This window comes from Leptidea sinapis, chromosome 26, assembly GCF_905404315.1.
Source record: "Leptidea sinapis chromosome 26, ilLepSina1.1, whole genome shotgun sequence".
In the NCBI taxonomy this organism is placed as follows: domain Eukaryota; kingdom Metazoa; phylum Arthropoda; class Insecta; order Lepidoptera; family Pieridae; genus Leptidea; species Leptidea sinapis.
In genome coordinates, this window is record NC_066290.1 from 8,594,056 (window position 1) to 8,620,818 (window position 26,763).

Sequence of the window (26,763 nt, forward strand, 5' to 3'; positions counted from 1 at the left end):
AAGAGAAAGTTTTTTTTATGAAAATAAGGGACGAGACGAGCAGGACGTCCAGCTTATGGTAATTGATACGCACTGCCCATTACAATGCAGTGCCGCGAAGGATTCTTGAAAAACCCCGAAAAATCTGAGCGGCATTACAACTGTGCTCGTCACCTTGGACATAAGATTTTAAGCCTCATTTGCCCAGTAATTTCACTAGCTACGGCACCCTTCAGACCGAAACACAGTAATGCTTACACATTACTGCTTTACGGTAGAAATAGGCGCCGTTTAATATATTTAAAGAAATAAACATTTTTGACTGTTGCACACCAATTTATTCTTGATATTGATTCTTATGTTCATAAGCACACCATAATGTTGACACCAAGGAACAAACATAAACTTATAATGCTTACTACTCGGCTAACTCGAGATAGAAAGTCTTTTATTTTTAACCGACTTCAAAAAAGGTGGAGGTTCTCAATTCGTCGGTATGTTTCTTTTTGATGTTTGTTACCTCAAAACTTTGGACTGGATGAACCGATTTTGACAATTCTTTTTTATATGACCCATTGCAATTTGGTCCAGATCTGACAATGGCAACAAATTCGGTTTTTTTTGTTAATATTTTTTTCTTCATTAACTTTATATCTGTAAATGTATGTATTCTGTTGTAGTGGATACTTAAAGTTAATATATCTTTAAAAGGTGTTACTAAGTGAATCTTCTGTACTACTTGTCTTTATTCTGTGACCACAGCCACTACCAATAGTATATAATTACTTGTAGTCAAGTCGCTTGAGCGTCAGTTCGGAACAGTTGAGTTGTCCCAAACCCATGAGTAGACCCGCCACCGGCCCAGCGGAGAGATCTACCCGTTTCCCCACGTAATCCAATCTAATGGGCACCTCCGGCGAGAACACGACGCGCCTGGGGATATAATGAAACAATTTCAATGTTATTACAAAACAAATAATTTAAACATGGCTTATGCCCGGTTTCTGAAGCTCGCTGATAAACTTTTATTAGCTATTGGTCCGTTAAAGTTATGTATATGATAAGCGTCGGTTAGCTGTCACTTCGTTTCTGAATACCGATCGCATCGATCAATAGTTACGCAATCGATAACTGGTTCCTTATTGTGCCACTAGAGGGCTCTGTTTTAAATGGTAAGTTAAAAATTAATAATATTCATTTAAATTCATCATTAATTCCAGTTTTTAGTACAATATTATTTTCTTTGATGATAAATAAGTGCTTTTATAATAAATTGGTAACATAATAATACTTTTTATTTATCAGTGGATGTATGTACAATAGCGTTGGGTGTTTATTTTTTAAAAAAGATGTCAATATGAAACTATTGTTTTCGAAATTCAATTGTTTTCGTTTCGTTATTCGTATTTCGAACTTCGTAGTGTGCATTTCGTTTAACATTCATAACATAATACTTTGTTTCTTGTTTTTTTCTGTAATTAAAAGATGGAATCCATCAAACGTAGCAAAAACTTCACCGAAAGAAAGAAGGTGCTTCTCATCGAAGTAGCCAAAGATTTTCTATTCATTATTGACAACAAAAAGACGGACGGCACTACCATGGAGACCAATCCAGAAATTTTAAAAAATTGTGGCTTAACATCCCTAGTATCTTCATAATTTGGCATACTTATATAAATCCTACCCAGCTTAGCTATTTCCTTGCTTACTTTTTGAACCACTCTTGACACTGTAGTTTTGTGAAAATTAATATCATCACCAATTACTACTTGGAAAGTACCAGTAGCATTAAATCAGATGATGAAATAAGATGAAAATTTGTTCTAAAACAGATAATGTGTATTGGCGGTACATAACGGGAGCTAGAACAGGGCTAATCACATTACTAATATGAAGCACAATATTCTTATCAAAGCGATACCTTAATTTAAATTCTTGTTCCGTAAACATTTCAAAAGGATTCCTCCTACGTCTTAAGTTTCTTGGTACAGATATATCAGAAATAAACTCCAGTAATTCCAAATCAGATTCTGAGGAACTACTCGGAAAAACCATTATGCCGTAATCCGAATAATAAAAAAATATTTAACTTTCGCGAATAACAATACTGTTAATATATTTGAAACACAGAGGTAGGTACTTTATTATTTATATTATAACTAATAACTATTACAAGCCTTGCCTTCTGCGCCGATTGGAACGCTACTTGACAATATGACATTGTCAATATGCGTATCACTCCGGCTAGGTATAAAACTGAATGAACCACATCAATGTAGATGTGGCGTTCAGGTAGATGCTCTTGGACGCCACGGGTTATCCTGCCTAAAATCGGCAGGCCGTATCAGTCGTCACGCCAGCATTAATGAAGTCATCCGCAGGGCATTTGCCGCTCTTAATATACCAGCTGTTTTAGAGCCAAATGGTATTACCCGCCGCGATGGCAAGCGTCCTGATGGAATGACGCTGGTGGCTTGGGCACGGGGAAGGGCGCTGGTGTGGGACGCTACTTGCGTCGACACTCTGGCTCCTTCTCATGTCCATGTTACGTCAGTTGGTGCTGGGGCTGCTGCTTCGACTGCCGAAGACAGCAAGCGTCTACCACGTTCCACGTAATGATAGTTTTAATTTTATGTAGTCGTAGTATTGTAAATATAGTTATAAGATTTGTTATGTTGAGTTAGTTTGGATACTAATAACTGGAATGAAACATCGAATAAAGTTATGGAACAGTTAAACGGCACACATGGGTCAGTTAAGTTAACTGTAGTTTAATCGGAGTTTAACTAGTGTTGCGTTGCAGAAACACACTTTTGTCGGTTATCGAACCAATAGCGCTATCGAATAGATAAACTGCGGTTAAAAGTACTTCAGAAACCGAGCATTAGACACGTGTTTTGTTAGACAGTGATGTAAGTATATCAACGTCAATGACCTAACGAGTTTAACGTTTTCGTTAAGTACAACATAAACGAGTGGGAGGCTCTTTTACCCAGGATGCCAGGTACCACAACGGCGCCTATTTCTGCCGTAAAGCAGTAATGTGTGTTTCGGTCTGAAGGGCGACGTAGCTAGTGAAATTATTGGGAAAATGAGACTAAACATCTTATGTCTCAAGGTGACGAGCGCAGTAATTGTAGTGCCGCTCAGAATTTTTGGGTTTTTTCAAGAATCCTGAGCGGCACTGCATTGTAAAGGGCTGGGCGTATCAATTACAATCAGCTGAAAGGCCTGCTCGTCTCGTCCCTTATTTTCATAAAAAAAGTCTACGAACTGAAGTGCATAGGAACAATTATTAAAGGAACCGAACGCAATTTTTGTCAGCTGACATCTGTCATTATAATAATTTTTTAAATCTACCATAAGAATATGATATATCCGTTAGATACAGCTTCAACTCGTATTAAAATATAAGCAATGCCTAAAGATTGTTGAACGCTAAACAACAGTTAGACACAGATTTGTAATAGAACTCCACCTTCGCACGACACGCCACAAGTTAGGATATCATCCTCACCATCTGGATGAGTGGCGGTCCTACACAGTGCGGTTTTCAAGGAGCTTTCTTCCACGTACTACAAAGCTGTGGAATAAACTTCCTTGTGCGGTGTTTTGAAAAGTACGTGTGTTTGAAGGTACCCTTCAAAATAAACGCGTTCACCTTCCTTAAAGGCCGGCAACGCTCCTGTGATTCCTCTGGTGTTGCAAAAGAATGCGGACGGCGGTGATCACTTAAGACCAGGTGAACCGTACGCTCGTTTGTCCTCCTTTTCAACACATTTATAACTTTTTTGTAATACCACAGATTGTATCTATAGTAAGTTAGCGTATTTCCTATTAGAACAAGTTATAGAAGTTTAGTGTGCGAGAAACCATATCTTGTACAGAATAAAGTAAATTGTAAAACCAACCATTTCAATGAATTTGTAATAAAAAATTCTCTCGCAATTATTCTGTTCCATACAGAAACGGGTTTGTTCCAATAACAATTATATAAAATACTAGCTGACCCGAGAGACGTTGTTCTGTACTTAATAAATAAAAAATAGTTTATATCGTTTATTAATTTGTCAATAATATTTCATAACATCAAGAATTATTTTGTAAATGCTTATGTAAACGTATATGCTCCTTGTCGTATTGAAATTGTTTCACAGCAGAACTGTCAAACCGTGCGTTAATAAATTCTCTCATAGAAAAAATGTCCATACAAAACAAATATTGGAAATAAAAATAATTATGGGTACACAAACTGCACTACATAATCCCCATTAGAATCCGATTAGTTTAGGAGTTCACTAGAAACAAACATCAGGTCACTGGATTTATATATATTAAGATATATTTATTACAATCAATGACGTTCCATACATAAAGGTATTAATGGTATTTATTTTCTCAAAATTGATTTCTTTAGAATTCTTTATGATGTCATTTCTAAAATACTAGATACTACTACCGCTTCGGAAACAAATGGCGCTCTGAGAGAGAAGAAGCGGCGCAAGAAACTCTCCCAGGATTATTAGATTATAAAATAATCAAAATCTAGTCCCAGGCTGTCCGATCACTTAGATATTCAACTGTGGAGTAGTAGAATTTACGACCGAGCCATTTTTTTATAAAACATTTAAATTTATTTATAGATAATGCCAAATGAACAGTGGCTGGGACTTTATTATAAAAGTGTATACATTTACCCATACAGTTATTATGTATCTTATGAAGCCTACTAGAATGAGTTACAAGCAATCCCCTATTTCTAGTGTTATAATAATGAAATAACCATTAAGAGCAAAAAGGTGACGATTTTTGTGAACGTATATATGGGCGCAAATCATCACCTACCGTCAATTGTTTGCAACTATTGATATATATGTTTTAATTTATCGTAAAATGAATATATTATTATAGATATATCTGAAATATATAAGATTTAAATACGAATAGCCATTTGTAAACATAAAACTGTTATTTATTAAGGTCTAACTAATTAAATAGACACTGTTTTGACTGTTTGAATTTTTTGAAGATGTTTAATGTTCATTTATTGTTAAAATACTTAATTGAATGTGTAAATGTTTAAATTAATTTGTATTAGAATTAATATCGTTATTCTGTATCAAACTTTATTATTTTATGCAATAAGTTTATCTTAATTGTATTTCGAAACTTGCTTGCAGCGCCATCTTCTTGCTTCGTAATGTTTGTTCAAGTTAAATGAACAAACTATTATATAAATCATTTGAAGTTATATAAATTCACGAAAACATTTATGTATTTAGTATTTATGTATTTAGGAATTATTTTACAATACCTAATTTTATTTGTGTTTAAAAAGAAGTTGTATCAACTCTGTTTCATCTTTTGTATGGAAGCTATAAAAGCGGTTGTTTTAATATCTATACTAGCAGTTGTGCTTCAATAAACTGAGAAATTCTTAGTGTTGTATTTCTTCATGATGGACAATTCAAGGAAAGCCTGGTTTAACGCCGACATATATTAAATTTTCATGAATGTACTAAAGAGAAATCCCGTCGAATGAAAACAAAGCCGAAACATGGAACATGCCACAAATTACACCATAATAATCTTCGACTGCTATATATAATATAGTATAATAATAATAACTTTTATTTCTCACCAACCACCAAATTTACAATATAGCGAAAACTTAAAAATACAGGGGATACATAAGTTTTGGATGTGGATCGCTGGTGCCTGTGGTAGGTAATAAAATACCTGTATTACTGGTCACCAGGATTCCACTTTTACACAGTGACTAAAAAGCTTGAAATTCCAAAGGATAGAGGTAAATGTGTGTGTGTGTGTGTATGTGTGAGTGTGTGAGAGAGAGAGAGGGTGTATGTGCAAACATGCGTACGATAGGGTGTTCTCGGTTTATAGGTGTGCTAACTATCCAAGACCTATATATATACATATACAGATATATATCCAAGACCTAGATATAGACATATATATATATATATATATACATTGCCGCATTTACAATAAGCAGCAAAGTAAAACATATATGTACTTCAGTTATGCTTCAGACGGTGACAGTTGACACACGGCCGTTCCCAATATACTATAGATAGTATATTGGGAACAGATAGAGATAAATAACTATCTTCTACTGTCAGTAATTAGCTGTCAATAATCTGAAGCTGTCCCAATATACCCGATAAGTCATTCTTATCGCCTTATATTGGGACGCGTGAATTGCAATTTCCATACAAACTTCTATCGCTGGTAAGCTGTACGTCGTCCCATTGACAGACAGCGTATACGGATAAGGTGAGTTACGGTCGATAAGTTTATTGGGACAGAAAAGTCAACGATAGTTACGATTCTCATCTCAAATAAGAGATAGACTGAGTATTGGGAACGGCCGTAAGGAGAAAAGTTTGTAGTATTTAATATTTCTGATTAGACAGAGACAGCCATAATAAAATGTGACGTCATGCCATTTTTTGTTTTGCGAAGAACGTTACTCACTTAAGTTAAAATGTCAGTTACATAGTTTTCCTTTGTTTAATGTTATTTTCAGTGTATGCCATTGAGTGTTTCTATTTATTACAAAATAAAATAAAAACTGAGGCGAATACCAGTCGTTTTCTAATTAAATAGGCTTCATAAGATACATAATAGCTTTAAGGGTAAATGTATACACTTCTATAATAAAGTCCCAGCCACTGTTCAGGCATTATCTATAAATAAATTTAAATGTTTTATAAAAAAAACGCTGTCGTAAATTCTATTACTCCACTGCTGAATATCTAAATGATCGAACAGCCTGGGACTAGATTGTGATTATTTTATAGCGATAGAAATGACTGTACAATATTGTATATGTTTATTGAAAAGAGCGCAAAAAAAGAATGCTGGGAGAGTTTCTTGTGCCGCTTCTTCACTCTCAGAGCGCCATTTGTTTCCGAAGCGTACTACCGCTCGGAAACAAATGGCGTATCTAGTAATTATAAGAAATGACATCAAAAAGAATTCTAAAGGAATCAATTTTGAGAAAATAAATGCCTTTTATGCCTTTTTATGCCCTTAGGTATTCATAAGTTGGACAAATTAAAATGACCCCTTTTTTTAATTCGCTATGAAATAGCCTCTTTTCATCGCTGAACTGTTATGGGCAAGAAATGGCCGTTGGAAATGGAAAGGTTGCATTTTTTTTAAATTAGTTGCAATTATGGAGCAGTCTCTTGTTTTGGATTGTAATGTCAACAAGGAAACCTCACTACAGCTTCCTTGAACTTTTTTTTATATGAAATTAAGGGACGAGACGAGCAGTGCCGCTCAGGATTCTTGAAAAACACAAAAATACTGAGCGGCAATAGAATAGCGCTCGTCACCTCGAAACATGAGATGCAAAGTCTCATTTGCCCAGTAATTTCACTAGCTACGGCGCCCTTCAGACCGAAACACAATAATGCTTCCACATTACTGCTTAACGGCAGAAATAGGCGTCGTTGTGGTATCCACAAGCCGGCATCCAGTGCAAAGGAGCCTCCCACTGGTAGGATTGACAAACCGTAAACAGCTCCTCAGTATTTTTAATAATAAACCACCTGCTAATGCAAACATTGACAAATATAATTGGTCACGGATTATCGGGCTGTCAGTTGTCTATACACTAGTATATTCTAAGTCTATATATCAGCTAGTTTTCTGCTATTGACGAGCTGTACTGAGCAATACTGATAAAGTAGACAGTGTGTAATACCATATTATGTCAATATGTCGATTCTTCTAAGTAATACCGAAAGTATATGGGTGAATCGTCAACAGGCTCGCTGTCAAGGGGTTTGTGTTGCGGCTTCTCCTGGTTGATCGCGAGCCTCTGGAAGTCTTCCTCGAGCTGGATAAGGTTCTCGGATACCAGGCGTTCGGCTTCGTAGGTCTCCATCAACGGCTCTTCGGTATCATCGCGCATCACTTTAAATCAAATCCACTTTATTCATGTAGGTCACGGAATTATTGTAGTATTGTATCTTTCGCTACTTCGTAAAAGGTTGAGCCAATGAGAAGAAGTAGCAAGAAACTCAAAGAAACAAAGAAACTTTATTTGAAAGTAAATTCGATGAGGATTAAAAAATATATAGGATAAATAAATAATTGTAAAACTTTTTTTGTTATGAAAATAAGGGACGAGACGAGCAGGACGGTCAGCTATATAGTACATTGTACTCAATGCAGTGCCGCTCAGGATGATTGAAAAACCCAAAAGTTCTGAGCGGCACTACAACTGCGCTCGTCACCTTGAGAAATAAGTTGTCAAGTCTCATTTGCCCAGTAATTTCATTAGCTACGGCACCCTTCAGTCTAAAACACAGATAGCTAGAGTCTTCTTGCTGTTAAACAGGGAATAGAAACAGGCCAGGTTTAATACTAGTGTGCGTGACACAAGCTATGTCTTACACTCGCGATTTGTAGGTTGCACTTTGTGTTAGTGTGCGTGAATTGCTCAAAATAGAGGTTAACTCTGAACTCAATTCTTTTCCTCGTTTTTACAGCTGTCATAGTTTATCTAGACGCATTAATGCTGTAAGCTGTATAACTTAGTCTTAAATAGTAAAATAATAACACTTAAGTTATATTTAAAAAAAATACTAATAGTGTTATAGTTATTTATGCAACTGTTGTGTAATAAGGGGTATAAAAACACGAATGTGGATTTATCTTACGAGGCGAAGCCGAGTGTGATAATAGTATCACATGAGTGTTTTAATACCTAATTATACAAGACTTTATCTACACCCATAATATGAACCCTCTAAAAGATTCTGAAACAGTTAGCTTACTGCTGACAATAAAACAGCCAGTCCTAGTAGTAACCTAATATCATTCATTACTGATTATATACAAATAAACTAAGTATTAATGAAAAAATTATTTACTTTGGTAGTAATTTACATTTTGTATAGTGGAATAATTAAAATTCATTTGAATATTATGTTCTTTTGGAAATTAATCGCTCATTTTTTATAAACAAAACAATAAAAATATCGAAGAAAAATGGCGAGGATTCGAATAACATACTTTTTTTTTACGGCGCGCGACGTTTTGATGGTGTGGAACGCGCGTAAACCAAAATGTTCTTTTTTTGAAATTCATGCAGATGCCATGCATCGAGCAATAAGAATGTGGTTGTCTGTTAAAACTCTTTGAGCATGAAGGGAATGAAAAAAAAATAGGAGTGTTGTTATGAAATTCAGTACAACATTACAACACTCTTTTGGGTGATGTAATTGTTATTAGAACATTGGGTGTTTTAATGTTGGCAATAAGCTAACTGTTTCAGAATCTTTAATAGAGGATTTATAGCATGGGTGTAGATAAAAATATAAATTAGATAATGATCTATATTTTAGTGCATTATGACTATTATCATTAAATTGAAGACATTGTTTACCTATATACATTAAACTGTAGACTAATTCATACTTTTTAATTTATTACGCTTTTCTTTTCTGTGATTTAGTCTCAGAAACTTAAATCAAAGAATCCTTCTTAAAGTATAAGCTACTGATCGGAGATAGTAACATTTTATAAAAAAAATCGCATGCGTACATCCTTCTAACATGTAGAAGTGAGGCCTGCATTGTGCATGAACCTGTAAACTGCATATGAAGTCCTGGTACATGTTGCGAGGATGACAAATGATTTCAACAGCTACGAAAGACATTTCTACCACCGCTACCATATTTATGTTCCCCTGGTGTCTATGTAGTAATACGTCGTGCGCACGATGTCAGAATATATTAATGTATACTCGCGTCATACATAAGACAATCTCTTCTTCCACTATGATCACCTGGTACCAAATCTATAATGCTTCCTATCTCATTTTCTCTCACGTTAAATCATATGAATTTATGTGTCTGTCTCTTTTTACTGTCGATTTTTCGTTCCATCGACTTTCAAATAACAACGATGTTAAAGAATTAATGCCAAGTATTCACTTAAAAAAAGTCATTTAGAGTAAATACCATTAGTGTCATTGAGTGATAGACAGTCTCCGTCTCCCAAGGAGGTAGGTGTTGGTGGAGGGTCCTTCAGATGCGTGGCGATGCTCATTACAGGAGGTCGATGAGTGGGCGTGGTCTGTCGAGACCCACTAGACTCTGTTGACAAGCCTCCCACACTTTTTGTGTCATCATCTGCTGAGAAACACGGTAAAGTAAAACAAAATTACCTTACTTCAGTGTTCACACACGGACAAATAAAAAAAGAAGGATTCCGCGCCGTGATATTAGCAAGTGAAGCACCGTTATGCTAGTGTGTGTGCGGTTACGGGGGATACTAGTTACACAATTTTTCTCCCTTAAATAATCATATATGGCCACAAATACTTATAAAGTATCGTTTTTACACTTTTTCACAACGCACGACATTATTTTTTAAATATTTTATGAGACGCAAACTGATCTGTCACAGACGATGACAATTCTCATTATGGCCGCCTATCGGCCTGTAGTAGTGTAAGTGTGTGCGTGAGGCTATGTATTTACAAGTTAATCGGCTTGTTTTGGTGCTACACTGTTATGTAAGGCGACATAGAGTCCTTATTTTTTTACTAGTCCGTGTGTTCACGTTCAAATATTTTTATTCAAAATAGTGTTTGACCACGCATTGATTGTCAAAAACTACCACCCATTCAAAATAGTGTGCCTCAGACCTGAGAAGAACGGGCGCAAGAAACTCAGCGGCCTTTTTTTATATTAAAACATGGATTACAATGTAATCGTTTTGTACAATAAAAATTTATAATTAAAGAGCGTGTGTGTGCGCTCTATTCAAAGACTGTGGTATCATTAAGAAAATCATTTATGTTATAATAATCTTTACCACAAAAACGTTTTTTTAACAATTTTAAATTATGTAACACATTTGTTTTGTACATTTTCTGGGATCATGTTGTAAAAACATATACATCACCCAATAAATGACTCACTAACTCGATTTAATCGAGTAGTATGCATAACAAGTTTATGTTTTTATTAATAAAAATAAGGGACGAGACGAGCAGGACGTTCAGCTGATGGTAATTGATACGCCATGCCCATGACAATGCAGTGCAACCCAGGATTTTTGAAAAACCCAAAAATTCCGAGCGGCACTACAATTTCGCTCGTCACCTTGAGATATAAGATGTTAAGTCTCATTTGCCCAGTAATTTCACTAGCTACGGCACCTTTCAAACCGAAAAACAGTAATGTTTACACATTACTGCTTCACGGCAGAGAAAGGCGCCGTTGTAGTACCCATAATCTAGCCGGCTTCCTGTGCAAAGGATCCTCCCACTGGTGTTTGTTCCTAGGGTTAACATTATGATTATCACACCAATTTATTTTACCGAATGTAGAAACCATGCACCTAACATTATTGATAATGAAGCTTACCAACGGTTTCATCTGTGCCAAGTTTGGAGAAAAAGCCGATGAGGAATGCCAACGTGTCCTGGTCCAGGTTGAACCTCAGCGGCAGGAGTGACACTTTGAGGCAGCACTCTTGCGACGGCAACGCAGACTCCGTTCTCAGATGAACAGCTTTTACTACCAACTGTAATGATTGAATATAACTGCTGAAATCCGACGTAGTTACATATAATTTTGGCAATTTTCCTAAAATGCTTGATAACCGGTGTATTACTGTATTTTTATTCTCTTCGAAAAAGTTATTAATTTTATCAATGACTAGCTGACCCGACAGACGTTGTTCTGTATATAATAAATAAAATAATGTTTTTATATGAATTTGTCAATAATATATCATAACATCAAAAATTTCTTCGTAAAATGTGCACCCTGCTGTCGTAATGATATTGTTTCACAGCAGAACTGTCAAACCGTGCGTCAATAAATTCTCTCATAGAAATTATGTATGGACACATTAAAGGAAAAACAAATTTGTTGTTTTTATTTAATTTAGCAGCATTTTCCTATTTATTGACCTTTTAAACCTTCCCTGGACTTCCACAAATAATTCAAGACCAAAACTGGCCAAATCGGTCCAGCCGCTCTCGAGTTTTAGCGAGACTAACGAACAGCAATTCATTTTTATATATATAGACTAGTTGAAAGTGGATGGCCGTTGGGGCAGTAAAGTCATCCAATGGCGACCACGTCCCAGAAGACGCAGCGTTGGTAGGCCTCCCACAAGATGGACCGAATACGTTGGATGGGGACAGCGCATTACCGATGAAATCTTATCAAAAATTATGGGCCTATGTCCAGCAGTAGACTTCTTCCGGCTGATGATGATGAGTTGAAAGTGGGTACGCTTAACTGCGCCTATTCCTATTATTCATGGAGTATATTTTCAAAGTAGGTCCAGCCATTTTGAAGTGCAAGGGGGACGGACGTACACCAAATGTGTCTAGGTATTAATATAATAAAATATATTAGTTATCGAAATATTTTTTTTTCTACAGCTTTAACAGGATTTATTGACATGAAAAAACTTACATAAAGTCTAAAAAAGAAAACCTGATTAGTCTATTGGAAATGGCAGCTGATAGCATTTGGCATCATATATACAGCGTGGCGCAATAATGGCGACAATAAATGAACACAATTGTAGAACTACTTAACTTGATTTCTTTAGAATTTATTTTGATGTCATTTCTAATATACTAGATACTACTACCGCTTCGGAAACAAATGGCGCTCTGAGAGAGCTCAATAACTTAAATTGATTGATTCCCGTTTATTTTATAAAAATTTTACTATTTTTTTGGTTTTTTATTAATTCTGTATTTTTTTTTTCTTGCGCTCGTTTTAATGAAATATATACAATATTGTAAATGTCATTGCTATTGCTATAAAATAATCATAATCTAGTCTCATGGTGTCCGATCACTTAGATATTCAGCTGTGGAGTAGAAGAATTTACAACAGAGCCATTTTTAATAAAACATTTAAATTTATTTATAGATAATGCCTGAACAGTGACTGGGACTTTATTATAAAAGTGTATACGTTTACCTTTAAAGCTGTTTTGTGTATATGTTTGAAAATTTCAGTTATTTACTTTAAAATTTAGATTTTTTAAGGATTAAGATTAGATAGCTCTACTCGTGTCTTCACGTAGTGTCCCCATTATCGCGCCACACTGTATATATATTTTTTTGGAATAGAAGGACAAACGAGCGTACGGGTCACCTGGTGTTAAGTGATCACCGCCGCCCACATTCTCTTGCAACACCAGAGGAATCACAAGAGCGTTGCCGGCCTTTAAGGAAGGTGTACGCGCTTATTATTATATATTATTATATTACTTATACTTATAATAACAAACATACCATATGCGCGTTCTTCCTCTCCGGCTCGTCTTTGAGCTTGAACTGGCTCAGCAGCTTGTTGATGTCACTGCACAGTAATCTGTCCAACACTTCTATTTTAGCAATTGCTAGAGTTTGTCGCGACGCGTGAGTGCCTCCATTTGGATACACTTCGTACTGGAACTTCACCTGTTACGTGAAATATATAAATAATTAATATAAATTAAAGCCTGCATTTAATAATCAAATAAACTTTAATGAATTAGGCTTAAACTAAGCGCTTTTGAATCACTGAATCTAACATATGTTCGGGAAAAGTTCAGCTCGTGAGAAGAACATGCAAGAAATGCGGCCACTCTTTTCAATCAAATAGAGTATTTTACAATGGCTGTAATATACATAACAAATTAGTTTGTAAGGTTTTGCATCCAATATATGAATCGTGCTTAGATAATATCAAATATTTCATAACAAGTAATAAAGAATAAACTGTATAAATGTAAATTATCGTATATAAATCAGAAATCCTTTAGAGCTTGAATTGATTGTGTAAGGATGCTTCGTGAACATGATGGTCGTGTTTACTATCTACTAACAATTGCATCCAACAAATACAATGATTATATTATCTTATACACCACAATATTTTTTTTTATATTTCTCGCTATACGACGGGAGTTCGCCTGCAGACTGTGCACGTTATAAGGAGTATAATCTTAACTTCTCCGTGTCGACACAACCGCCGCACCGCCATTGTAGATTCCTATCGAAATCTTATCCCAGTACATTGTAGAGTCTGAAGGTGACGAGCGAAATTGTACTGCCGCTCAGAATTTTTGGGTTTTGGTAAGAATGAGACTGCATTGTAATGGGCAGGGCGTATCAATTACCATCAGTTGAACGTCCTGCTCGTCTCGTCCCTTATTTTCATAAAAAAAAATACCTTGGTGAGACAGGCAGTGACCCGCGTGCGATGGTCTCGGTGCCTTCCCCCGCGTGTGCGGATGTCTTTGTGCGCGGGTTGCGGTGCCGCACGCACTCGCTCGCTGCCCGTGCGCCACCGCACGCCCTGCGTGTACGCCGTCGCGAGCGCGCGACTCTTCTCGTACGGCTCGTAATCCTTAGAGCTTGTCCGTCTGAAAACAAACAAACCAAATCAAATATAATTTGAAAAAAATATGAACGCTCGTTCATAAAATTTTGTTTTTCAAATTTTATTTGTTTATTGATCCTAGAAGTGAGGGTTATCATTTTAAAAACATAACATATTGTTTAGATTTACAAGAGCGACATCTCAAGTCAATTTCCTAATATGCAACTTGAGTTGAGCAGTTTATCAACTGTAAAGTAGATCCTGTAGATGAATCCACAACTTGAGAGTTGAACAAAGCATACAAGATTTTATGACGATACTCGTACGGTTAGCTCAGATGGTTAGAGCACTGGCACGGAACGCCAGAGGTCGTGGGTTCGAGTCCCGCAACGTTCATAAAATTTTGTTTTTAAATTTTATTTGTGTACTACTAGAAGTGAGGGTTTTAAAAACATAACAGATTGTTTAAACCAAGTCTAGTCAAAGTCAAGCTGCGGAAAGCCATAGAAATTGACCGTTGACCTAATTTTAATGGAGACAAGGGTTGGGCTCTGCCACCAACATGGCGTGTTATGTAACACTGATAAAACACGTCTCGCAATAAGACCAATAGTGCCGCTGATCACGTAGAGGACATTGTGAGTTCATTTTGTGCACCCGTGGACACCAATAGTCACCACAAAGTGTCAGTGATACCGTGCTCGTCATCAGCCGGCGCCCCCCGCGCCCCTCGCCCAGTCCAGCCTCGCACTACGAGCACAAGTCCGCAGTAAAAGGTTAAGAGGTAGGCCGTTATCGCGAACCCACCACACTCACCCTGATGAAGGACCTCCGAATGGTCCGAAACTAGTCGGTACCGACAACCGATCAAACGTGTGTAAAGCCGGATTAAAAAAAAATAATAATGACTCACGAAAGTTTTAATAATTTAAACCAAAACAAGTCGTACTCAACCGCGGACCGAAATGCCATAATATTATCCATAGTAAATAGGTTTTCCACAATGTAAAAATCAAATTATTGGGCGCAAATTATTACACCAAATTTCATGGACGATGCGGGATCGGAGTACGCTCTTCTGGAAATTATTCTCTAAACCCAACTAATTTCACTAGCTACGGCGCCCTTCAAACAGAAACACAATAATGTTTACACATTACTGCATCGTGGCAGAACATGGCGCCGCTAAGTGCCCGATAAGTGAGTTTTATTAGATGCGTCTGACTTACTGTATAAAATCTCTGTAAGAATTCCAAGGCCGTATAGTCATGTAATAAACTATATGCTTTTCAAAGCTGGCGTCTCAAAAACACACCTAGGGCTTGAAAGCTGCTGAAGCACCTATCAATCGATGTTAACTTAATATAATAGCATAAATTAAGTTCTGGACATAGAAATAGTAGGCGATAGACTTCCTAAATTAAAAAAGAAGGGACCACTTTCTATCACATTACAATGACGAAATAGTTTATTCTATAGTATTGTAATCAATTTATATTTTTAAGGACTCGAACCCACGACCTCTGGCGTTCCGTGCCGGTGCTCTAACCAACTGAGCTAACCGTTCGAGTGTCGTATCGTTACAAAATCTTGTTCTGTTTTGTTCAACTCTCAGCGGGCCTACTATGAACACTTCTTGCGATTCAATTGACAACCTAAAATGAACTGCTTTGCTTACCACGACGTGATTAGAGCTATCTAATTTAGGTTGACGTCAAATCAACTAAAAAAATAAATCGCAATGATGATGTCAATTGAATGTCAAAAATTATATCAACTGAATCGCAAACTGATTTAGGTCGTTCATTCATTCGTAACATGAGGTGTTATTTCAACCTAAATTTGCCAAACCTAGCTAATTTGTCAAAGTGACCGATTCGAAAAAAGTTTCCACTTCCTTAGAGGAAAGTGAATCGTGTTGTTAATAACTTTTAAAAAATAGTGAAAACATAGAAAAGAAAAATTTTATTGATTAAAGTTGAGATGAGAATACTTTATTGGATTTTTTTTGTAAAACAAAATACTGTAAATAAATACCAAAAATGAAAATACTAAAGACGAGGCAGTAAGGGCCCGGGCTATAGCCTGTTCGCAAGAACGAATTAAAAAATGTACTCTGTGGTCCTGTCAAATCAAACATCAATGGAGGTGCGTTCATAACTCGTTATTTTTACGAAAACACTTAAGCAAACATTTAATTTGTAATTTAAAGAACTATATTTATTTATATTACTATTATTTCATAAGTATAAAAAGGCCTTAATGGTTTATAATTTGACGCAATTGCGCAATTTTAAAATATACTTTTAGTATTTTCTACGCAAAAAAACCGCTAAAATCATATCATTTTAGGTTTCAAAACGTAATTTTAGTTCGTTCATTCTTCATAAGCGATCCAAACGCCATTCAGTAAAAGGCACTTCATGGTACGAATTTTAGTGATTCAGTTTAGGTACCTAAACTGAACTGCATCGGATTTGCATCGCTTATTAAAAGTTGATGGTAGGCCCTCAGGTTGTGGCTTCATCTACAGGATATCCTTTACATTCTCTTACTAGTTGGTTAGGGCACCGGCACGGAACGCCGGAGGTAGTGGGTTCAAGTCCCGCATTGTTCATAAAATCTTGTTGTTTTTCAAATTTTATTTGTAGTATTGTAATATTATTATATCCTAACTTTTAAGTTAACTCTAATTTTATGTTATTTGTTTATGGCAATAGAACCGGCTAGTTGACTGTATCAGCTTGCTGGAGCTTATAATAAGGAGCAAAACAGAGCTGTTCGTACTGTATATCAGCTTGGTTATAGACAGTCTCTCAAAGAAAAATTTAAAGAAATAAATATTATGACTGTTCATACTCAGTACATTTGTGAAATTTAATATACGTTCACAAAAATCGTCACCTTTTTGCCCTTAATAGTGATTTTCATTATTATAACACTAGAAATAAGGGATTGCTTGTAACTAATTCTAGTAGGCTTCATAAGATACATAATAAGGTTAAATGTATACACTTCTATAATCAAGTCCCAGCCACTGTTCAGGCATTATCTATAAATAAATTTAAATGTTTTATAAAAAAAATGGCTCTGTCGTAAAACCTATTACTCCACAGCTGAATATCTAAATGATCGGACACCCTTCGACTAGATTGTGATTATTTTATAACGATAGAAATGACTGTACAATATTGTATATTTTTATTGAAAAGAGCGCAAAAAAAGAATGCTGGGAGAGTTTCTTGCGCCGCTTCTTCACTCTCAGAGCGCCATTTGTTTCCGAAGCAGTATCTAGTAGTTATTAGAAATGACATCAAAATGAATTCTAAATGAATCAAATTTGAGAAAATAAATGCCTTTTATGCCTTTTAATATATTGTCCCCCCTTCTTCGTCGTTTATTCTGCTTCTAATTAGTATCTCTATTGCAAGTTGTGGCAGTCTCTAAGTGGGTCTACAATTAAACAATAATATGTACGACATTTTGTTTAGTTTAATAACGATTAATTGTAACCTGTTGATTGTCCTTAAATAAACAAATAAAATATTCTATACTCATCCCCTAGTAAAAATTAACTTGAAAATAACACTCGTTGGATTAAATGCTGTCTTCGCAGTCCCTGATTACAATAATTTATTTGAAACACCAGAGTTAACACACTATCTTATAATTAAATAACATAACTTTACTAGAGACAAACACACAATTATAATAAAACAGAACAGTAAAAAAATCTTTCTAAAAATTACTTACAATTTTGCCACTCCACTATTCGAAATTTTTCACGAACATTCGTTCACAAAATACAACGACCTAGTGTTGGGGCTTTGGTTGGAATCGATAAAAATAATTTAATATTTAATTTTACAACTTATTTTGTGCATATTTCTGCGACGATTTTGTGAGAATTTTTTACAATACCTAGTCAGTAGCAAGCCGTGGACCATTGCAATCCTGTTCGTCACTAATAAATTAGCAGACCAAAACTTAAATATTAACTCTTTTAAAAATAAAACTAGGTAGTAGGAGTATTTAACAGACATGAAATTATAGTAATTATAAAAAGGTTATTTAGATATTTCAAATTAACATTTCAAGTAAGCAATTTTTATTTTTCACATTTTTCTAATATAATGGTGGATAGACTTTTATGAATAATTTGGTTTTATGTTGTATGTTTTTCACTGTAAACTTAGAGTAAGAATTGTAAAATATTATTTTTGCATGCCTACCGGGCAGATTGTTAGCAACTATGATTATAATGTAACACCGATGTACCCACTCAATCTATGCAAATAAATGACTTGATTTGATTTGAAATAAAGGATAGATAATTAGTAATCAGAAATAAACAAAATATATCATGCAAATTACGTTTTGCACCTTGAAACTAGATGTCGCTAGCATCGGCTTAAAGCAGCACCGAACTTACAACAAATATAGTGCTTTCTCTCTCCACTAGATGTCGCTATAGTAAGTCAAGTGATTCCTACAACGCGGTATATGAATCTATTGCAACTTTGTGGCGTTGTGAGATTTGGAAATTTAAATTAAGACCTTACTTCATAGGATCATTTCTATAGTAAGCTCTTCACGAGAACCTTCACACTATGTGAGGAGTAGACGGCCATGTTGATGAAGCGTGGCGTGTCATCCTGAGCGTGAGGCTGGCAGTAACCAACGGTTACTAGCCATCGATGATCGTTCACCTCCCTACTTGTAGGGAGGCGTGGGGTGATAGCGCTGTCTGAGTGGCCAATTTTTGAACCATTTTAAATAACAAAAACTCCACCGATACATCCTAAGACATGCTGATTAATTTTATAAATTTAAAACATTTTTTTTTAAAACCCAACGGGACCTATCAATCAAGTGTAATCAGATTATTATTATTTATTCAGCTATTAACGGGCAACAACAGTTCGCAATAAATGAACACACAAGAGTTACTTAAACGTAATCATAACATTATTTCGGAACATCCTGTACTTGCTGTATACTACTGTTACTGTACTGTGTTTCGGAGCACCTACTTCCTCCACGCCGTGCCGTAGGTGAATAGCACCCACGTAAGGATGATTAAATAAAATATTATTTAAATTTCTAGAAATATTTTTTTCTAGGTAGAACTAACCTGGGTGATCATTTTATGTCACCATTGTATAGTTACGTTGTATTTAGGTCAAGCTCGATTGGAATGCAGCATAAAATTTAGGGCTCCATTATGTCAAAAATAATCGTAGTGTTGATGCACTCACTTGGCGGTGGTAGGCGAGTTTTGTTTTCTGCCGTCTCCATCGATGGTGACAGTTTTCTTTGGAGTGTCGCTAGTGGCGCGGAAGTCATTACCACCGTACATATTCCATGTAAGACTCATCTCGCATAACGTGTATCTGTAAATTTACATTCCTTCGTAAAGCCAAATAAACTTTATTAAATTAGGCTAAAACTAATCGCTTTTGAATAGTGACTATAAATATTCCTTTTAAATTACAGAATTTACCAGATGTACGGAAAAAGTTTCAACTCGTGAGAAGAAAATAATAGAAACTCAACGGCGAATTATTTTTATAATAGTTGTTTGTAAGGTGCTGCATCAAATACGTGAATCGTGTTTAAATAATATAAATTATTTCATAAAAAGTAATAAACAATTAACTGTACAAATATAAATTATCGTATATTGGATGCATCAACCTTTAGAGCTTGAATTCATTGTTTGTGTAAGGATGATTCGTGATGGTCGTGATTATGTAAAACTTCTTTACTCACGCTTGACTACTGTAAGCTGGTAAATGCGTGACGAGAACGTTACAAACGAACGCTAGCGTTACGCGAACGGTGATTTCTTGATTATTTCGTAATTAATTTATTACGTTCTTATATAGTTTTATAAATTTAATATTTTGTTTTACTTCAGTCGTGCGGTCTATGGCGCACTCAAAACAAACGCTTGTTTTTTTTTATGGAATTTTTCTATGCATTATCGAATATATTACTGCAGCTGCTACTTATACAGGTGGCCAAGAAGTTAACGTCCAAAGCTAAAATTTGAAAGCCTCATGGTGATGAGTATCCGAATCACTCCTATGTATGTTCTACGATTTTGCGTAGGTTTAGTTTATAATAATTTTTTTCCGCTTTTTTCACCTTATTGTGGTTTAGGACATTTTTCAAATTTTTTTGAACACTTTTAGTTAATTATATTGTTGATAATTATTAACTACAGTTACAATAACCACATATGAATAGTTTAGACAATGCGGAACTAGTTTTGAATTGAGTCGTAAGTGCAAGATAACTGCTCCAGCTAAATTCATGAAAATGTTCAAGGTATCAAAAAAAAAAAAATATGGGGAGCCTATGGCTTCTAACTATTTTTAAAAACTTCCCAGAACATTAGCCAATAAAATGAGCCAAATTTAAATTTTAGCTTTGGACGTCAACTTCTCGGTCACCCTGTATATAATTCAGTGGTGTGGTCTACCTGAGGACTGGCTGTGGGAAGTTTCTGGGCGCTTTGAGCACATCGGAGCGTGCGGGCGGCATGCTGAAGTGATTGTCCAGCATGTAGCAAGGCCCTGGGCCAATCCAGTTCACGACGGGCTCATCCATTTCATTATCCTCGCCGCCAGGTTGTGTGTCTACTATGCAGTATTCGTCGTCGGTATTGTTACCCTCGCTGCTGGATTTAACCTGGTTTAATAAACACAATACAGACATCTTAAGAAAATAACTTTATTGCTTTAAGTCAAAAAATAACATTTGTTAACTTTGGCATAATTATAATTATGCCAAAGTTAACAAATGACCTACACTAATATTTTAAACCTAAAGGAGTTGAAAAAACAAACAGCCAATTCAAATAATTTTATTCAAAATAGGATTTAAAATCACTTATTGAACGTCAAGAACCCATTTAAAATCGGCTCAAAAAATTTCAGCAGGTTTTAATTTTTAATAAAAATAAGGATTACAATGTAATATCGTACAATTAAAACATATAATTAAATAGCCTGAGGGTGTTCGCTTCCTTCCCAGTCTGTGGTATCATTAAGAAAATCATTTATGTTATAGTAACCTTTACCACACTAACGTTTTTTAACAATTTCGTAACACGTTTTGTAACTTTTCTGGGGATCATGTTGTAAAAGCATATACTAACTCGACTTAACCGAGAAGTAGGCATAACAAGTTTATGTTTGTTCGTCGTGTTAACAGTATGCTTGTCGCAGATTGTAGCAAATTCCTTAATGTGTCCGTAACTAAATATTTATTTATTTAAATTTTTCTCTTAATGATTCTCTACGACCTATGTTATAAATAGCACGAATAGCCCTCTTGTGCAGCACAAAGATAGTATTAATATTGGGTACAGTGCCCCGTCACAACATACCATCGGACATAATACTATGAAAATAACTAAAGTAAACTAGTCGCACGGTATCTATGTCAGTTAACTGCCAATTTTTTTAAACCGCATATGCTGCAGAACTAAGCCTATTCGCCAATCCTTCAATATGGGGGCCCTATTGCAATTTAAAATCAAGATGAATGCCAAGAAATATAGCAGATTCAACCGGTTTTACCACTATACCAATACAAACCACAATTTTATACTGTACCTGACCGTCGATCGAGCACTAAGTCAGTAAAGTAAGGGTTTTAGTGATTAATTTATAATATTGTAAAATTTTATTGAAGTAGGCGTTACTTTGCGGAAATCCATAATTATCCAAATTATTTGAGTTTTCTTTAGTGTTAATTCCGCCAATATTTGTCTTTGAACAATTCGACACGTCTTTCACATGACATCGACATGACAATGAGTCTCGTGCCAGATTTTGGCGAGTCAACACGTCCTGAGGATGCCTCGTGTAGAGACGAAACACGTGTCGAATTGTTTAAAGACAAATATTGGCGGAATTAACACTAAAGAAAACTCAAATCATTTGGTTTATAATATTGCTTTTATCTAATACTATTACCTCAATTAATGACAGTAAAACAATTTTTAAGGCATGGTGACGAGAAGTGATCGCAATTGCGCCTAGTGACGTCACCTGTTTAATGAAGCCTCTCACCGGCAAAATGGTTCACATAATTATTTTTAAAAAAACTGTAGTATTATGACACTTACATTTTTCCGTTTGCCTTTCCTCGGCGACGCTTTGGGTGTAGATGTGAGATCACCTAGATCTTTAGCAACATGAGCATTAGGCTTTGCCTCCTGCGCTAGCTCTATATTGTCTATGCTTTTATATTCCTCGTCTATACTCTGCGGTTCTAATTCCGCATCTATAATCTCTGATATTGACTTCTTTGAGTTGGATTCGTCGGGAAAGAAAAATACTTCGACGCCTTCTTTTTCGGTTGAACTTTGTAGTTCGTCTTCTTCATCTAAAATATATAAAAAAAATGAATTTGCGTGTTTCATCTATCTTATTAAGTGTAGCGATAAAGAAGAAAAATTATACATTTTTATATATCTATAAAAATACAAAATACATACACATAAATAGTTACGAAATATATATATATATATACTAGCTGCCCCTGTAGATAATAAAAAAAACTGTTTTGTAGGAATTTGCCAATAATATTTCAAAACATCAAGAATTATTTCGTAAAAAATGCTCCCTGTTGTTATAATGAAATTGTTTCACAGCGGAACTGTCAAACCGTGCGTCACTAAGTTCTCTCATCGAAAATATGTCCATACAAAAGAAAAAAGAAAATAAAAATAATTATGGGTCCCAAATCGAAATAAAAACTATCCTATCCCTCAAGTTGGACGAAACTGCACTACATGAAGTAATCCCCATTAAAATCCGTTCATTAGTTTAGGAGTCCATCGAGGACAAACAACGTGTCACGTAATTTATATATATTAAGATATATAAAAATAGATTTCTATGTATACATACCTTTTTAATTGTATTTTAGAAGCAATGCCTAAAGCATGACACTCAAGTCTATGAGACTGTTAGTCTTCTACCGCATTTATCACGGGGAGTGTTTCGAAGAGCTGTTTCACGTGATTCCTGCCGCTGAATTCCAGCTTCGCACGAATTAGGCACGACACAAATTAGGATATCATACCCACCATCTGGATGTGTGTGTGAAGCTGTGGTATGAAAGCTCTCCTTGGCGGTGTTTCTAGGATAATCAAAAAAAACCCCGTAAGCCTTTCTAAATGGCCGGCCGCTCCTGTGATTCCTCTAGTTGCAAGAGAAGGTGGGTGGAGGTGATCACTTAACATCAGATGACCCTTACGCTCGTTTGTCCTCTTCATCCATAAAAAATATACTTGTCTCTCTTAAATGGCTGTCATTTCATAGTACGTTGTTTAATAATTTTAATTCGTAATGATTTATCCATTTAATAAAGATTATAAACAAAACAAAGCACTTACTTGTATTATTGGGACTTTCCTTGAGTGCCTCAGCCATTAAATCGTTGACTTGCTGAATTTCACTGGGAGATAGCTCTCTGATTTCTTCCATTTGCCTTTCATCTAAACCTAAAAAATGTTTATTGCAATAGAATCGAGAAGAGACTACTCTAGTGTAATGATTAATAATAATAATAATATCTTTTATTTGACACAACAAAGAAAAATTATAACTAAAACTAACCTAGAACATATTTTATAAAGAATAAATACATAACTTTCCCAAGATTGACTATATTATAGCTGTGTGGCAGTGTGTATCAAAAGGGATGCTACTCAGGTTACCTGTGACAATTGCTCACAGCACTGATTTTCAGTAGCTCCTGTTTGACGCTTGACGTCGCGGTGCAGATTAATAAATTATTAGGCAATTATAAATATATATTTATCGCAACAAAATATTATAATATAACTAGCTGACCCAGCAAACGTTGCATTGCCGATATTAAAATAGCGATACAAAATTAACTGTTGATCGTAGATGGGTGAAAATTTGAAATTGTATGTATTTTTTAATGCAGACCTCATAATCAAACAATCTTAAAAAACATGTCAAAAAAATAAAAAATAAATAAATTCGTGTGGACCACCCTTAACATTTAGGGGGATGAAAAATAGATGTTGTCCGATTCTCAGACCTACCCAATATGCACTCAAAATTTCATGAGAATCGGTCAAGCCGTTTCGGAGGATTTCAATGTTTAACACCATGACACGAGAATTTTATATATTAGATAATAAAAAGAAAAAGTCCAACCTACTACTGATAATGCCTGTTATTTTTTGAGCAACCAGAGCTGGCCAATCTGACTCGTCATTACGTACTTTATTTTTACTTACTTAATTACTATATTATGTGCATATCTGCCATATCTATACATTGCCGCATTTCAATTCAGGTTTGATTCGGAAAGTGATAGTTGACACACGACTAAGGAGAAAAGTGTGCTTACATTTTCTTTAAGCACACCTTTATCCTTATCAGTCATTCCGCTGTCAGACTGCGAATGATATTATATCCTTTTATCTGTAATATGCGGACGACCGCGCCTTGCTCGGATTTTTAAGAATGTACAATGTGTAAAAAATGAAACTAATACGACATCTGGACTCGAACCGGGGTTTTTGCTTTCCGGATTACCCAATGTCCTATCTGAGCTATTACAGTCTTGTAATGTTATTGTAGCTATTTCTCATTAAAACACGGATAAAACAATTTTTTTTTAAATTGAAACCTAGCTAGATCGATTTATCGTCCCGAAAACTCCTGTATACTAAATATTATGAAAATCTTTGAAGCTGTTTCCGATATTCAGATTATATATATCTTAATACGTATTTTTCTTTTGTGCGTCTGTTGTAACTGAACTCCTCCTAAGCGGCTGGACTTCTCTCTTCAGGTGGATTCGAGAATGGTTCCGTTAATAATTCCGTCCATATAATATAATTCTCCTGCTCATATGTATGTTAGTGAACTCCTTCTAACGGCTGGACCGATTTTTCAAATTTAGGACGTGTGTATAGGACAACGTCTGTCGGGTCCACTAGTATATATATAGAATAACTGTTCGTTTAAAGATATAAGACAGAGCGACATTGTGAAGATAGTTTAACTCACCTACTAGTTGCTCTATGGGCTGATCGGAACAGATGCTGGTGTGTCTCGACCTGTCGTAGGGCTGGTGTGAGTCTCCGTCGCACGCTATGTAGGTGACCAGTCTACACAGCGCCGAAGCAGAGTCCCAGCATGTATACACATTGATCATGTTATTTGATGCTGACAGGTCTACTTGAGGTTGGTCAGACTGAAACGGGATAAAAAACAATTAGTGTACCATACAATAATAGTTAGATCTACGGACTATAAAAAAAAGAAGGACTCCACGCCGTGATATTAACAAATGAAGCACCGTTATGCTAGTGTGTGTGCGGTTACGGGGGATACCAGATACACAATATTTTCTCCCTTAAATAATCATATATTGCCACAAATACTTATATAGTTTCGTTTTATCACTTTTTCACAACGCACGACGGCATTTTTAAAATATTTTATTGAGACGCAAACTGATCTGTCACAGACGATGACAATTCTCATAATGGCCGCCTATCGGCCTGTAGTAGTGTAAGTGTGTAATGTAAGGGGCTATGTATTTACACGTTAATCGGCTTGTTTTGGTGCTACACTGTTATGTAAGGTGACACGGAGTCCTTATTTTTTTACTAGTCCGTGTGTTAGATCATGATTTTACAAATTGTGTGGAAATTAGCCCCATTTGAAAGATTACCTATGTTATAAACATTTCGTGCGACATCATAAATTTTATTTGTCTTAAACGTCTTTGCTTACGGGTTGTCGGAGTAACCGTTTACGACACACTACACACACTCTGATGATGGACCTCTGAATGGTAGGAATCTAGTAGGTACCAACCACGACAAACCATGAGTTGTTTTATGAGAGCCGTTTCAAACAAATACAATACCTATTAATAGGCGTTAAATATAATTTTAATTAAATTTTCGAATCAACGAAATCATTAATCAGCAAGGAAGTATAATATTAAACGAATAAGTTGCTAACAATTTTTTTTTATGTGAAATTAAGGGACGAGACGAGCCGGAAGTTCAGCTGATGGTAATATATGCCACTCAGGATTGAAAGACGCAAAAATTCTGAGCGGCACTACAACTGCGCTCGTCATCTTGAGACATTAGATGTTAAGTCTGGTTTCTCCAGTAATTTCACTAGGTAAAGTGTCCTTCAGACCGAAACACAGTAATGCTTACACATTACTGCTTCACAGCAGAAAAAGGCGCCGTTGTGGTACACACAATCTACCCGGCATCCTGTGCAAAGGAGCCTCCCACTTTTATTAGTAAAACATAATCATACAATTCTCGGTTGTGAAAGATTAATTAATCGTTTAATGTTCGTGGATT

General features: G+C 35.6%; 1 protein-coding gene and 1 non-coding gene across 4 annotated transcripts in view; one reads left to right on the forward strand and one right to left on the reverse strand.

Moving 5' to 3' along the window:
- LOC126972324 (autophagy-related protein 2 homolog A) overlaps positions 1-26,763 on the reverse strand; it is a 110,231-nt gene that overhangs the window by 49,578 nt on the left and 33,890 nt on the right. For 2 of the 3 annotated variants that reach the window (XR_007731117.1, XM_050818994.1), the window contains exons 23-33: positions 25,439-25,625; positions 23,782-23,889; positions 22,507-22,766; positions 20,854-21,062; positions 19,625-19,759; positions 14,217-14,409; positions 13,295-13,462; positions 11,394-11,553; positions 9,981-10,154; positions 7,752-7,926; positions 766-912 (exon numbers count right to left, since the gene is read on the reverse strand). Coding sequence is in view for 2 of the 3 variants with exons in the window: in XM_050818994.1 (XP_050674951.1) it covers positions 766-912; positions 7,752-7,926; positions 9,981-10,154; positions 11,394-11,553; positions 13,295-13,462; positions 14,217-14,409; positions 19,625-19,759; positions 20,854-21,062; positions 22,507-22,766; positions 23,782-23,889; positions 25,439-25,625 (1,916 nt within the window). In the remaining variant the exon portion in view is untranslated. The remainder of the gene's footprint in view (positions 1-765; positions 913-7,751; positions 7,927-9,980; positions 10,155-11,393; positions 11,554-13,294; positions 13,463-14,216; positions 14,410-19,624; positions 19,760-20,853; positions 21,063-22,506; positions 22,767-23,781; positions 23,890-25,438; positions 25,626-26,763) is intronic. The other variant, XM_050818995.1, reaches the window with a different exon arrangement.
- Positions 18,919-19,122, forward strand: LOC126972611 (small nucleolar RNA U3). Its single transcript, XR_007731170.1, has one exon. It is a non-coding gene; the product is annotated as a small nucleolar RNA U3 (small nucleolar RNA).